At 32.1% G+C, this 17,104-nt stretch overlaps 1 protein-coding gene across 1 annotated transcript in view; it reads left to right on the forward strand.

Moving 5' to 3' along the window:
• Positions 1 to 17,104, forward strand: part of Mtp (Microsomal triacylglycerol transfer protein) — a 53,255-nt gene that overhangs the window by 17,799 nt on the left and 18,352 nt on the right. The window contains exon 2 of the mRNA XM_064047909.1: positions 2,005 to 2,685. Coding sequence (XP_063903979.1) covers positions 2,434 to 2,685 — 252 coding nt within the window. The 5' untranslated portion in view covers positions 2,005 to 2,433. The remainder of the gene's footprint in view (positions 1 to 2,004; positions 2,686 to 17,104) is intronic.

Consider the following 17,104-nt stretch of genomic DNA (forward strand, 5'->3'; position numbering starts at 1 on the left):
TTTTTCATGTTTTAATTTTTCAATTTTTAGAACTATTGATTTTCCGATTTCCCGATTTTTCAGTTCATGGATATTTCTATTTGTCACATAAATATTCCAATTTTTCGATCTTTCGAATTTTCGACTTCTCGGTTTTAGATTTTTCTGTTTTTCAATTTTCCAATTTTTATATTTAAGATTTTTCGATTTTTCGATTTCTCGATTTTATAATCTTTTGATGTTTTGTTTCTCATGTTTCATTTTGCAATTTTTCATTTTTTGACGTTTCTAAATTTTCGATTTTTCAATTTCTCGATTAATCAATTTTCTACTTTTTCGACTTTTCTATTTCTCCTCTTCTCGATTTCTAGATTTTTCAATTTTTCGATTTTTGACGTTTCTATATTTTCGATTTTGCAATTTCCTTATTAATCAAGTTTTTACTTTTCCAACGTTTCCACATCTCGGCTTCTCGATGTCTCAATTTTTCGGTTTTTATTGCTTCTAAATTTTAGATTTTTCAAATTCTCGATTGATTTTTTAGTTTTTAGATTTTTCGATTTCTTGACTTCTCGATTGTTAAATTTTTCAGTCTTTCAATTCTTCAATTTTTCGATTTCTCAATTTACCGACATTTCAGTTACGGGATTTTTCAATATTTCGATTTTTCCACTTTTCGATTTTTGAGTTTTTAAATTTTAATTTTTCCAATTTTCAGATTTTTCGATTTTTTGATGTTTTAACTTCTCGATTTCTCAATTTTTCGATTCTTCAATTTTTCTTCGATGTGTCGATATTTCAATTTTAAAACTATAGGTTTTAATTTTTCGAATCTTTAAATTTTAAATTTTTCGTTTCGAATTCTTGATCTTCCGATTCTTCAACTTCTCGGATTTAGACTTTTTGGTTTTTTAATGTCCCAATTTTTAAATTTTAGATTCATCTATTTTTCAATTTTTCGATTTTCAATTTTTCAGTTTTTCAGTTCTTCAATTCTATTTTCCGATGTGGCAGTTTTACGATTTTTCAGTTTTTCCATTCTTCAATTTTTCCGTTTCTAAATTTTTGGATTTTTAAATTTCCTTCAATTTTTAACGTTTCTACATTTTTGATTTTTCAATTTCTGGATTAATCGATTTTTTAGCTTTTAGTGTTTTCGATTTCTCGACTTCTCGACTTTTAGATTTTTCAGTCATTCAATTTTTCAAGTTTCCAGTTTTTCGATTTTTTAAAATTTTTTATTTTTCTACGTCGATGTGTCAAGTTTTCGATTTTTCGATTTACCAATTCTTCGATTTCTTAATTCATATAACTATATATATATTAAGAAAAAAAAAAGCCAAATATTAAGCATGACACACCCGACACCCTGATCTCAATTGTGATGAATTTTTCATAGGATAATCAGACCAGGGGGCGGAGCATAGTTGCAAAATCCATATTTCCCTACACAAATTTGACATTTTGAACAAGTTTAAAGTTTCTTGTTGCAAAAAGAAGACTACGGATACTAAGAAAAAGGGGACAAAATATAAGCCCCGCCCACCCGCCCATGTCAATTGTGGTGAATTTTTTTTTTATTCGTCGTGAGTCGAGAGGCGGAGCTTAATTTCAAAATCCTCATTTCCTACAAGAAATTACCACGTGAAACATGTTTGCAAACGTGATGTTCAAAGAAAACATGCATATATTAACGAAAAAAAACAAAGATTAAGCACGATCTTGATTACAAATGTGACAAATTTTTCATTCGTAGTCAGACCAGGGGGCGGAGCGTAATTGCAAAATCCATATTTTCATACACAAATTTACCATTTTGTGCATTAAGTTCCATATTGCGAAAAGAAAAAGTACAAAATATACGTGGGTCTAGTCCATGCCAGTAGCCAGTCAACAAACTGTCTAATCTAATCAGGCTCTGATCTCATCTGTTTATGTCCACACTAAATTGTTGATTTAGCGCTTAAAACCGTACCATTTGAAAAATTTCGCCATCGCGCATCTCAAATAAACATCTACTTCCAGATCATCGCCGTGGGTCGTCCGACGTCACGCCATTGTCTCTTAATCCAGCGAGCCAATTTCGTCCCACCATTGCATTCCCAAGACCATCGTCTTCGAGAGCATACAAATCCGGTTCGTCCGCGGCCCACTCGCGTACCCTCTCCGGAGCCGGTCAGTGTGCCTCCGCTGTGTCAAGTGCGCGCTAAAATTCCGCTCCATCGCCTCGCCGGAAAAGCAATGTTTTTGCCGATGTCGCGGAAATGCTATCCGTGATTTCTCGCAGTTTCCACGCTTAAAATGCCCCGACAACATCCAGCACGACCCAGTGATAAGCGACCTCTGCGCGCTGATAAGCACTCCACTTTGACCCGGCGCAGATAAGCGAAGAAATGGACTTTTAGGAAATGGACTAACAATCGGCCGGTGGTGTCGCGACAAAACGCCGTAAAAATGTTGACTATGTACATAGTGTTTGCGTGGCTTATGGGGATTTGCTACGGTTTTGTGTTGATCTCGTCGGCGGCGGGCCAAAACGACGTCAATTTGTTCCAAGTGGGTGAAGTTGTGGTGTACCAGTTGCATTCGACGGTGCTGCTGGACGAAAACAGCGACGATGGGAAGAACGTGGGGTTCTTCATCTCGGGGAACGTGCTGGTGCACTCGGTGTGGGGGAGCGGCGACGACAGGATACTCAAACTGGAGGTAATTCACAAAATACTTTGTTAACTTTAATGGCTTAGGAGGCGTTGAACAATAAATGGATGAAGAAGGCCTACTCTATCTTTCTTTTTAGACTGTATCTTATCAGACTTTTTCGTGCACAAAGTTCGAGGCGTAAAACAATGTTTTTAAATTTTTGTGTATTAGGTAAATAAGAATTCATTTTACGGATTTATCTGTTTGCATAATTAGTCATGTTGCTGACATTTAAACTGACTACCAATTTTATAAGTGTGTAATTTCAAAAATTATATTTATACAGGTTGTTACAGCTTTGATTAATTTTTGTTTTTAAATAATAATGAACGCATACTTACCAATGATCAGAAGCAAAATTATGACAAATTATTTCTGTAAGCCAAATATTTTCGATTTTCGTTTGCTTTAAAATGTTTTGGAATTCTGAAAAAACAAACATGCTGTTAATATTGGGAAAGTGTGAGAAAAATGTTGATGCTGCCGTTCGTCTCTACGCCAGGCAATATACCAATAGAAGAACTCCCTCAAATCAAGCGCTTAGAAAACTTGACAGATACTTTTAAAAGTATCTAGATACAGATTGTTTTCGATTTTTTCGAAATGTATCTAGATACAGATACAAGAAAACAGATACTTTTTGAAGCTTTGGCGAATAAAATAACTGAAAACATGTTTATGTATTTTTTTATGTATTGTTTAATGAATTTTTTAAATTTAACAACATTTCGAACGTATTGTCACCTAAATTATTTCTTCTTGGTGTCAGAATTTGGTTTCCGCTACTAAACACCCGTTCTACAGGTGCAGAAGAAGGGATTGTGGTATTAAATTTAAAAAATAAATATTTTACTGTAGCATAATTATTCAAGACTGAAAAATCTTTTCTTTTTTCCTGCAAATAGGCCATCGCTTCGCTGTTTGATGTGTCGCAAATTGTGCAATATTTATTACGTACGCTTAAAAAGAATTTTGTTTTTGTTTTTATTCCCATACTACAGTGTCCAAATTGTGTTTGAGTATATCTAATAATTATCTCCAGCATTAAAATTAATATTTCAAAAGAATACGGGAAATGATTATTCTGTGCTGAAGGTCTGTTGTCGGCAACCTGTCATAAATTATTATTCTTCAATATCGGCTTACGATGTTTTTATGACCATGTCCGGTAATCGTCTATCCCGGTGCGACAGGTATATACATTTTAGGAAGAATAGCTGGTTCCGTTCAAAGGCAAAATTAGTACAATTTCCTAGAAAGGTATTTAAACCCCTTATAGGATCAAAGGCTGCCTGGCAGGCCGGAATCATCAGAGTGCAACTTTAAATTTTCAGATTTTTGTTGAAACTCATTTGATTTTAATCTCGTTTCACGATTTCTGAGAATATATCACGATAAATTATTATTTTACCGAGGGTTGTAAAAATATTAATTTTATTGCCCAAGATAATTACACTTAAGGGGACTCGCTAGACGAGGTATAACATTTTTTTGTTTTTTTGTATGAAAAAATTATATTAATATAGATGTATCATACATCAAACTGCAGCTTTTTTTCATATTCTAGAGCGCAGAGACCAGTTCAATCAATTAAAAAAATATGGCTGAGAAATATTGTAAAAAAGCACCATTGTATGTTTTCTTTTCAAGTTTTTTCAGTCATAACCATCATTGAATCACTTGAAAATTAGCACATGGATAAAACATCACTTTTTACAGGTCGCAGAGTCATCAAATGTTTGTTAGTGGTACAATTTGTTTAAATAATAATGTGTTTATTAAAATCAAAATATACCACAAATTAATGCAAAATACGTCGAATAATTTTAACAGGAATATCAGAGGAAAATTAATGATCTATTGGTTAGCAGAGTTTTTAACAAAAACTAACAATTATTGAAAAAAATGGGTATCAATTCGACAGAATTTGAGCAGTTAGTTCAATACTTTGCCGATAGGAGCGCCACTTAAATTTACGGAAACGAATTTCGAGGTAAAACCCTTATCGCCTGCTCTACCATGGGCTAATTGTTAGAGTTCTCGGCTGATTTTTCTAATTTATGGCAAGGAACTCAGTTTTATAACAAGCCGCAGGACCGGCCGTAGTAATCTATTGTTAAGGAAATTAACTTTTACGCAATGAGGTACTATCATAAAACCGAATTAAAACTGGGGAACTACAATATTTTTACTCCACTCAGGATTCTGAATTCAATACACATGATTACTAAAAATTCATTGTAATATATTGTTAATATATATTTTGCTTTGTTAATTAATAAAACTAATAAACATATTTATAATAATAATAAAAAATATATAAAATACAGCTTTTGTTTAACACGTATAAGTAGCTAAGTGTATCTACTATTTATCCCAAAAAGGAGGTGTTTTAAAAAAGCCCTACGCCCAGTAACTTCTCCCTTCATTGTTTACTCGAAAAAAGTGCTCGTATATGTTTTCATTTGCCGAGAGATCATTTTCAAAATATATTTATAAAAAAAATATGCAAGTCTTGGTGATAAAAAATCTACTCCTAATAAATTATTAAAGTGCTTAAAAAATAGAAACAAATTTTATTTATTTAAAAAAAATCTCTCGCAAAGATAGGTTCCTCTTTCTTCTTGAATCAATTATTTCGGGCAATAATGCGCCAAAGTAAAATCTGCCAAGTTTATCTGCCATCTTGTTACATATTTCTTCGTCTTTATAAATTTTTTCTATATTTATTCCTTTGGGTGTCCACACAACAAAATAAATTTGTGAAATACCCGCAACAAGCATTTGTCCCTGGACTTGAAAGTAGTAATCATGATTTTTTTTTAGTTTCAATTCTCTGTCAATGTACAAAATTTGATTATTTTTTTTCTAACCGCTTCTTCGGGAGACAAATCTTGCGATTTTGAAGGGCATTTATTTCGACTAATGCCCTCCTATCCTCTAGAACCCTGTCTGGACTATCAGCCAAGTAAGGAAATTGTTTTGAAATAAACAAGCCACACCGTTCAGTTTTTATATTTTTTATTTATTTCAAAACATTTGACAGTTTTTTCCTCACTTTGCTGTCCATAGAATGTATGACTATTACCTCTAAATGTACTGTACAACAGAGACTCCACAGTTTTAGCTATTGCTGTAGTCGGTCTAAGTTTGTAAATACGTCCAAAATTTGAAGCCGTGACCCTAATTTCTTTTTCCCAAATGTGCCTGTTGCCTAGTGTCTATTTGAATTTGGTCTAAATTCAAAGATAATTTTCTCAAAAAAACCTCTTTTGCTGTCACAAATGTTTCTACATTCATGACAGGATTTTTTAAAAAATATTTAACCATAATCGTAGTCGGGACCAGCATACCTACGTACATTTTTTTGCGACATATTTTTTTTACGAATACTTTGTCTAAAACGAGCTTGTTTCATAGACGAACAATATTTTTTTATTATTGAACCAGGACCGTTTTAATCACAATATACTTACTTATCCGCTCTAAAAAATTGATGACGTCACCTCAAAATTTTGCTGAATAAATCCTATCTAAAATGTACAAATAGTCTCTTCTTGTAATTTATCGTCCCATTCATTTTTTTTTTGGATTCGGATATATAGGGTGACTCAAAAAACTTAATGAATGCGCACACTTATTTTATTAATTTAATCAGGAACTACAAAACCGAATGCTTTGAAATCTTGGAAATGTTTTAAATTTATCATAGACATGGTAAATTTTTTATCAAAATATATTTGCTCATCCCTCCTAAAAAATGGATGACGCCACCCCAAAATTTTGATGAATAAATCCTATCTAAATTGTATAAAATATGATGAGTCTCTTCTTGTGATTTATCATTCCATTCATGTTTTTTGGATTTGCATATACAGGATGACCCCAAAAATTAATGAATGCGTAAATTTATTTTATTGATTTAATCAGGAACTACAGAACCCAATGCTTTGAAATCTTGCAGATATTTTAAGGTTATAAAGAGCATAATAAATTTTTAGTCAAAATATATTTGCTTATCCCCTCCAAAAAATTGATGACGTCAGCTCAAAAGTTTGCCGTATAATCCTATTTAAAATGTACAAAATATGATGAGTCTCTTCTTGTAACTTATCATTCCATTTATATTTTTTGGATTCGGATATACAGGGTGACTCAAAAAATTTAATGAATGCGCAAATTTATTTTATTGATTTAATCAGGAACTACAAAACCGAATGCTTTGAAATCTAATGTGAAAAAAAAAACATAATAGGCATGCAGTCGTCACGTTTCCGATAGCGAGGGAAGTACTGTTTAAACTCTTTAGACCAACTTTTTTTATTTTCCCATTTCTCCATTTCTCAATTTTCCAATGTTTCAGTTTGGGATTTTTTTCACTGTTTCGATTCTTTAATTTTCCTTCCATTTTTAGGTTTTTCAATATTTCAGTTTTGGAATTTTGCAATATTTCGTTTCTTCAATTTTTCAAATTTTTGATATTGTGTTTTCTCTCGGTTTTTAAATTTTTCGATATTTTAATTTTTCAGTTTTTAAAGTTTTAGGTTTTTAGATTTCTCACTATCTCGACTTTTCGATTTTTCAGTTCCATGACTTTTCAATTTGTCGAATTTTTAAATTTTAGATTTTTTGTTTTCTTTGATGTTTTGAGTTCTCGATCATTCGATTTTCTGAGTTTTCAGGCTTAGATTTTTTTTTGTTGTTCAATTCTTGGATTTTTAAAATTTCTGTTTTTTAAATTTTCCTATTTATCAACTTACTGGGATTTCAATGTTTTGATTTTTTGATTGTTCAATTTCTCGATTTTTTGAATTTTTAGTTTTTGATACAATTTTTTTTTCAAAAATTTTCAATTTTTCAATTTATTAATTTTACGATACTTCAGTTTTGCTCGATTTGGATTTCTCAATTTTTCGACATATTACTATTGAGATTTTTCAATTTATGGATTCTTCGATTTCTCGATTCTTCATATTTTCGGTTTCTCGAATTTCTTCATTTTTTTATTTTTCAGTTTTCAATTTTTGACGTTTCTAAATTTTTCGATTTTTCAATTTTTCGATTAACTGATTTTTTGATTTTCCCATTTCTCTATTTCTCGATTTTTCAATTCTTTCTTCAATTGTGATTTTTCAATTTTTCGATTTCTGAATTTTTCAATGCTTCAGTTTTGGATTTTTTCACTTTTCCGATTCTTCAATTTTCTTTCCATTTTTCAGTTTTTCAAGATTTCAGTTTTGAATTTTTTCACTTTTTCGATTTTTCAATTTTCCTTCCATTTTTTAGTTTTTCAGTATTTCAGTTCTGGGTTTTTCAATTTTTCGATAGGTATTTTAATTTTTCAATTTTTAAGTTCTAGATTTCCTGTTAATTTTTTTGTTTTCCTTGATGTTTTGATTTCTCGATTATTCGATTTTTTAAGTTCTCGGTTTAGATTTTTTGGTTTTCCAATTCTTCGATTTTTAAATTGTTTAATTTTTGATTGTTCAATTTCTCGATTTATAGATTTTTCAGTTTTTCGGTTTACCGATTTTTTTTATTTAAAATGTTTCAATTTTTCAATTATTAACTTTTCGATTTTTATATTTTGGTGTAATTTGAAAACGGTATTAATAATACATTTTTAGGCGAATAAACTAATAACTTGATAAGCCTTGTTTGCTCTACAGTGTCTAAATTGTGTTTGAATAATATAATAATTATCTCGAATATTAAAATTAAATACGAGAAATGATTATTCTGTGCTGAAGGTATGTTGTGGGCCGCCTGTCATAAATTATCATTATTCTGCATTATCGGCTTACGACGCCTTTATGACCCACGTCCGGTAGTCGTCTATCCCAGCGCGTCAGGTAGATTAAAAGAAGAATTGCTGGTTGCGTTTAAGGCAACAAATGGCGCCCAATTCAAACTTGTCTCTCGTCTAGCGTTCCCCCTTAAACATAATCGGCACATTCTAGGGCAAAACGGACCTGCCAAGCCCGCCTCACGTTAGGTCCAACAATGAAAAAGTGAAGAAATGACACATGTGGGAACAGGAAAAGATGCTACATTTGTCTGAAAAATAAAGGTATAAAACAGTAACAAATATGCGATTTATGCGAGAGAAATGTATGTATTGAGCATTTGATTAGTCGATTACAGAACTAATTTGTACTAAATGAAAAAATTAATCATTATGTAACACGCAATTATTATTTTCTAAAAATAATAACATACCTTAAACAAATATTTTTACTATTAAAATTACTCTTATTTAATAACACACATACTACCAGCGGGCCTACCGGACCCGGGTTGCTCAGGTACACAGGTAAAATGCATTGCCCCGATAAGCGTAAAACGCAGTGAATAGTGAATTGTGGTTTATGTTTTTTAAAATACCATCTTACCACGGCTTAGATTTATTACCCCTCAGGATTATATTTAAAGATGTATAAGTACTGAAGGCTACAATGTAGGAAATGATGGTATTTAAAATATGAACATTTCCGTGACAGAACACTGTTGGTGGACCTCTTACCTCTATTTTTGTTTATGTGACCAACATCACCAACATGAAGTATCAAAAATTACTACTAGTACAACTCAACTAATAACTACTGAAAAAAAAGTGAAATAAAAAAATGTATCTACAGATACTAGATACCCAAAAATGTATCTAGATACTTTATTTAGATGCAAGTATCTAGATATTGTCGAACACTGGTCATGTTGTTGACATTTAAACTGACTGCTAATTTTATAAGTGTGTAATTTCAAAAATTATATTTTTATTATTATTATTATTATTATTAATCATGTTACGGATTACTCCAATTTACACAGATAAACTAAATAAATGTACAAAAGACTGAAACATATAAGTACTTATATCTAACTTATATCTAACCTAACACTAACTTAAACATAACTCATGAGCAAAATTAACGGCAATTATTGTTAAGAAGAGAAAGGAATTCACGTTTGAATATATGTTTTGAATTCTGGAAAAGATCAAACTTTTCTATGGATGCAAATTTGTTTCCAAGTTCCATTAGTCTATTAATTGGATTATTAAAAACAAAATTTGTTTTTAACGAAGAATGGACTCTAAAAATGTTTACACTGCGTGTGTTACAAACCGAAGGATCGGGAACATAGAAATCCAATTGTGATAATATTTCAGGGCTAACAATATGAGCATTTATGACACCATGTAAAAGGCAACCATCCGACAGTATCCTCCTTGCATGCAAAGAAGGCAGGTTTATGAAACTGGTGATGATCTCGTATTGGCCTTTATGGTGGGGCCAATACATTCGGAACTCCAAACATCTAAGAAACTTCTTTTGAATTCTTTCCAAATAATCATTATCCGTCTTATAAAAGGGAAACCATATTGGTGAACAATATTCCAAATGCGAACGTACGAGGGAACAGTAAAGTGTCTTTAAAGAGAACGTAGATAACATGTGACAGTGACGCCATACAAAACCCAACTTGTTCATTGACTTTTTGAAAATATAATCGTAATGAGATTTAAAAGACAATTTTGAATCAAACACCACACCGAGGTCTTTTATTTCATTTATTACCTTCAAGACACTGTCATTTATTTTATAGGTATGTTGGTATAAATTTTTTACTTTACAGAATGTTATAACATAACATTTATCAGTATTTAAAAACAATTGATTCCGATCACACCAGTTATATAAGCTATTTAAATCAGATTGTAATTCCAACGCATCCTGAGGAGATTTAATAAGTTTAAAAATTTTCAAGTCATCGGCGTAAAGTAAAAAATTAGAATATTTGAAACAAAATTGTAGATCATTGACAAACAGCAAAAATAATATTGGGCCACAGTGTGATCCCTGAGGTACACCAGAAGTAACTTCAAAACTGCGGGATATAAAATTGCCGATTCTAACCTGTTGACATCTGCCCGATAAAAACGAAAACAACCAATCTACAGTGGAACTGTTAAACCCTAGTTGACTCAGTTTAGAGATCAGAATGTGATGACTGACCCTATCAAAGGCTTTTGCAAAGTCGGTGTAAATGGAATCCACTTGAGACCTTACTTGAAATGAATTATTAAGAAACACGTAGTAAGACAATAAGTTTGTAAGAGAAGATTTACCTTTACAAAACCCATGTTGATGACTAGATAAAATCGAAGAAGAAGACCACTGTAGTTGTTTCGCAATAATGTAATCTAAAATTTTGGGGATTACTGATTGGTTACTCACCCCTCTATAGTTTTCTACTTTGGTTCGTGCTCCCGATTTAAAAATCGGAGACACATAACTACACTTCCAAACATCAGGAACTTTGGATTCCATAAGGGATGATTCAAACAATAGGAACAATGGAACAGCCAAAGTACAAATGCATTTTTTATAAGCATACTTGGAACACCGTCGGGGCCACAGGAATAAGAAGATTTAAGATTGCTAATATTTTGAAAAACTTCCAATAATGTTACCTTTAATCCACTATCAAAGACTTTTAAATTAGGTGAATTATTATTTTGTAAATTTGTTGTGGGATCAGTAACATAGACTGTAGAAGAATATTCCGCAAACAGATTGGAAATATCTGCTCCATTGTCCGCTTTCTTATCTTTAAATGACATGTAATTAGGAATCCCATTATCCTTGTTCTTATTACGAATATATTTCCAAAAATAATTAGGGTTGGATGTAACACTAATATCAACTTGGACAATGTACGAAGAATATAAATTTTCATTAAGGGTCTTGCAGCGAGATCGAATCGACTTGAAGTTAAGATAATCTACTAATTTGCCAGACAATTTATATTTAAAATGAGCGAGCCTTTTCTGGTAGCACAAATTTTTAAGATCCCTGTTAAACCATATCGGATAAGAACACTCAGATTTAATCGTTTTCTTTGGAATATAGTAATTAATGCCTGTAAACAAAATGTCATAGAATATCGAGACTTTAGTATCAACATTTTTATTACTGAAACAACACGTCCAGTCCACAGATGCCAAAAAATTACACTGGTCAACAGCTAAGCTCTAACTTTTATTATAGCAGCCAATTATTATTTAATTAACAATTTTAAATGATATTATAAACGGCTAAACCAAAACTTAGCTCTTATTTAAAAATAATCTTAAACTATTATCCTTTGAAAAATACAAAAATCGTATTATTAAGTAATAGGAAACTTTCTATAAGGTGTATTTTTTTGTGATCAAATTGCTACCAACTTCTTAGGAAACAATAGGAAAACTACGTTTAGTAAGTAGAAAACATGTTATCATCATATAAAAAATTTAAAATTAACATATACATAAGTGCATTTTATGTATTCGCATCTTGATTTTTTTCCCAAAAATTATGACGATGTGAGTGATGGACATGGAGAACGCTTCCATCTGGGCATTTTGTCGATAGAAAAACGTTAACAAAATCGATAGAACACCTAAATGCTCGCAGAATACTGCGGAACCATCAAGCGAGAGATCACCAATGAAATCTATAGGAGACAACCGAAAAAACGTCGGTCTTAGTTGTTTCTTTTGTTTTTTTCGTTTTTTAAAATATAATCGTTGTTTTTTTCTTAATTATGGTTGTGGTTTTGTTAATACATCACTTTTTGCCATTAAAGATACAAAAATTAAATTGTTTTACCTGATTTTTTGTTTTTAACATCAAATATGCATTTTTCTTTTTAATTGAGCTAAGTTATAAGGTTTATGCCCTTTGTTACAAACACAGAGACAAATTAAACGAAAACATTACAATTACGTCAAAGTTAGAGAGAAAAAATTGAATTTTGTTGACCAGTGATTATTAAGTGAGTGATAATCTCCATTACCAAAATCAAAAACATACTTCTCCAAGGGAGTAAGGGAGCATCTGCTATACAAGATACAGACCACATATAAGGAATATGATGAAAATTTACATTCGATAACAGATCCATAGCTTCGCTAATTTCTATATCATTAATATTAGAAAAGATTAGATCAAGAAAGACGCCTCTTTCATTTGGGATCATATTAATTTGGTTCATGTTTAAAAACGAATACAACCCACTGATTATATCAAAATTGCTCCGTGGCCCTGCACACGACATAAACATATTGTCATCAACCTTTATATTAGGTAAATTAAAATCCCCTGCAATAATATATTTGGACTCAGGCTATTTGTTAAAAATATTTTCTAAATCATCGCAGTGGTTCTTCTAATAACTTCCGCAGAACCAGGAGGAATATAGACGCCTCCCACAATAAAGTTAAATTCCTTAATCTGAAGACGAAGGTAAATACTTTCTACTGATTGACCTATAAAGATAGTTGAGGAACATATATCTTTTTTACAGCCACCAGTACACCACCACCTCTAACTTTACCAGTAACACTAAAACTTCGATCAGCACGAAATATGTTAAAATTAGATAAACCTAGTTCTACATCGGAAACTTCATGTGTCAACCAAGATTCTATTATTATAATAACATCGTAAACATCGTATTAACTCTATTTGAAAAATCATGAATCTTAGTATTTAAACCTCCAACATTGTGAAAATAAAAATTTATTCGTTTTTTGCTTGACTTCTGCCTTCATTCCTCCGTGTAATCAATGCCATATTGTTCCTATAGGTCAGCGCAATGTCGTTCTCTCCACGCGATTTTTTCCTTAAATTTCTCAATTATGGAAGAATTGGATTGTCTTTGCCGTGTAGTCAAATCCGGGCGAAAGTGATTTTGTTTATTGGGATTTTTAACGTTAAATTTTAGTATACTCTTGGCCTCATCATTGTTCGAAAAAATCATCTTTAACGGACGTACCACATTAGGTTTTGGAGAACCAATACGGAAAATTTTCTTTGGCTGTTGGAATGCCCCTAGAGGTTCCAAAATGGACGAAACATGAGTTAAATCGTCAATTACGCGTTCGTCTGCAGATTTAGCCAGTGACTCAGGGACATTGTATAAGAGAACATTCTTACTACGGTCATTTCGGTCACAAATCTCCAACACTACATCATTAATATCATAAGAGTCCGTCTTATTGGTAGAGGAAATCTTAAGATGAATAATTTCAGATTGTATTTTTCGAACATTATCTTCAACATCAGAAATTCTGTTATTAATTTGCAATGATTTTTCATCAATTATGTGAGAAAATTCTAATTTCAAGTCCTCCTTTAATTTGCTGAATTGATTTTCAAACAGCTTCTCGACTGCCGCAAGAGTTATTGGAGTATCAGAGGCCGGAGCAATTGAAGAACACTTTTGACACACCCACTGAACGTTGGTAGATATATTTGGGACGGTCACGGTTGAACACCTAACATGAACATGTTTTTGCAATTTGAACATTTGATCGATGGTGTGGAAGGTGTAACAGTAGATTCGCAGATCAAACAATAAAACGTCATTACTGATATTTTAATGAAAGGGAATTAAAACGAGGACACAGCTTTTCACACCAACAGGGCCCTTTGTTGGTGACTATAGTAAAAACAAACAGAGTAGGCCTCGGACAGGATACAGGAAAATGAACAAGAGGTGAATGACACTTGTTAGTCGAAAGAAAAAGAAGAGCATCAAAAAAGAACAAAAAAAAAGCACTAACTGATATGATAAGAATAAACCTTGCGTACACCTTGATTTAAGTTATACAGAAACTTCAAAAGGACACCAATCCGCAGTATGCAAATTACGGAGCTACACGATTGCACAACAGTCTAACTGTATTCCAAAATTCAATAAAATACACTTTAAAAAACCACAAATTTAACTTAAACTGTGTAAGACACTTGCCGTAACGAATGCACGAATCTCTCGAATTATACAGGGTGTTCATTTTACCTGTTCAGGTCTGAATATTTCTGCATAGGCAACCCATTTAACGTTTCATAAACGGCTTTGATTAATTTTTATTTTTAAATAATAATGAACGCCTAGATAGCAATAATCAGAACCAAAATTATGACAAATTATTTCTGTCAGCCAAATATTTTCAATTTTCGTTTGCTTTCCACCACGTCATTGGTCCACATTTTTTCAATGAAAATTTAAACGGACCTATGTATCTAAATTTTTTAACGAATATTTTACCTGAACTGTTGGAAAACGTAGAGCTAGACATATCAAGAATAATTTGGTTTCAAAATGATGGCGCTCCCGCTCATTAATTATTATCAGAGAGACGTTAGGAACTTATTACACAGCGTTTTTCAATTTTGTCATTATTTGGCATTGACATCTTTGTCTTTTTTTTCTGTGATTGCCATGATTGCGTATTAAAAAAAAATTAAATTGGACGAAGTCGTCTCTTGGGTGTATAATATGTTGCCTATGCAAAAATTGTCAGACGTGAACAGATAAAATGAACACCCTGTATAACAAGTTCACTAACTTGTCGTTTCCTGTGTTCATCTTCTATTGAAACAACTTTTTTAACGCAATTGAACCACTCATTTTGACCCACTGTTTTTACTTGATTCGTAATTACGGCGATGACACTAGTACTAAATTTTGGATTGTTGTTATTTCCACGTACTCTTGGTTTTAATATGGACGATATCATTTCAATCGGGTTAAGCTCGCAGTGATAAGGAGATAACCGCAGGACATAATGACCGTGTACCGCGGCCTCATCGTCGATGACATAGCTTTTGTTAAATTCTTGTGTGTGAGAACTTCTCGATCCAGAATTTTGTTGGTTGACAAATTTGGAAGACATTTAGTGAAAAACCCCTCACAAAATATGTCTCTCGTCATCTCATTGTGGTAGTCAACTTTCGCATCCTTGATGTTTTTCCCGGAAAGATACAATGCTTCCGGAACAAAACCTTGTTTTGATCCGATGTGTGAAATTAGTATCCGTTGGCCTCTGGATGAGGGCACATTTAAAACACAATCTGAACTGTTGTCAACATATCCTTTTTTACCACGTCATGCGAATCGTACCATGTTTCATCGAGAACAATAATGCTTTTATCCTCTTTCCTGAGTTTCACTATTTCACGAAGGTACTTATACATTCACTTATTGCTTTTGATTCTTTCATCACATGCCTTTTATCCAATGTTTTATAATCAAATCGAATTTTTCCTACAAATGTTCGAATTGTTTTTCAAGGCAACACTACAATTCAATAAACCCTGCAATTCTTTCTTGATATATTTCAGTGTCGGCACGTAATTATTTTTGTATCCGTCATAAATGATTTTTCTTACAGTGTACGCATGTTCTACTTTCAGTTTTTGAACAACTCCCTTATCCACTTTTTCCTTTCTTATTGCAAAACCCGATTTCACAAGTCGCTAAACAGATCTGTAGGGAACTTTTCTATATTCGGCTGTTGTTTCAATTAATTTTTCTTCTTGCGCTACTTTTTTTCTTTGAATGAATTATACACCATTAAGTACAATTTATTTTGCCTCTTGAGGAAGACAAAGTCGTTTAGAGTGAGCACCCCCGCTATTGATTTCGAAATTCTCTTCACGATTATCCACTGCCCCATATTCGAAATCCAGTGCTGCCTCATCTTCGAAATTCATATCTTCATTTCCAACATTTACGGCTCCTCTTTCTTCAGCACTTACTTTGTTCCACATGTTTACTTGTTTTCACCACCTTTGACTGATCACAGCGAAAGACTCCTATCAACTGAAAGCTACCGAGGTTGTAACGATTCTTTTATTTCCAAATTTAGGGTGATTAATAAGGATTATTTGAATACATTTTAAAACAAACAAAGTTAAATTTTTATTTAAACGTTTATCAGTATGTACTTATTTAATCTTTCTAAGGAATATAAGTATAAATACAGGTCTGGAAACCAACCCCGAAAAAGCAGGTTACTCTAGCAGGTTACTTTTATAGGGACTAAGCTCAATAACAGGCAATTGGAGGTTAACCAGGGGCTAATGACACTCATAAAGTGATTAACTCTGTTTCCAAATATCTTTAGAAATGCTTTACGAAGTTTTCATTATGTGTCTTTTTCCTTGTAATAAAAATAGAAATTCAACAATTCTTTTAGTAACACAGGTTCAAGAAGTATATATTAAAACCTTTTCTCATAAGGGAAGTACGTGGATTAACAGAAGAAAAAGTTTGAAAATTGTAAACTGAGTTTTCACATTTATTTGAATAGATGTTGTTACGGCGATTACCATTTGACACCAATTTTTTGTTGAAAAAAAAAATTTGTTTCGATAAATTTGGAAAAAAACTCACTTTTTACGTTTCTTTGAATATATTTCATGACGACGATTTCAGATGTGTATTTGGCAGACGATTATCTACATTTTGACGCCAATTTTCAGTCGAATGAATCCATTTTAACAATTGTTTTTGGAAAAATTTTAAAAATTATAAAACTCACTTTTTACGTTTACTTGAATAGAAGTGATGATGGCGATTTCGCATTTCTATT

Source organism: Zophobas morio, unplaced genomic scaffold, assembly GCF_036711695.1.
Source record: "Zophobas morio isolate AGI-343-1 ecotype UQ-CSIRO unplaced genomic scaffold, CSIRO_AGI_Zmor_V1 ptg000006l, whole genome shotgun sequence".
Classification (NCBI taxonomy): Eukaryota; Metazoa; Arthropoda; class Insecta; order Coleoptera; family Tenebrionidae; genus Zophobas; species Zophobas morio.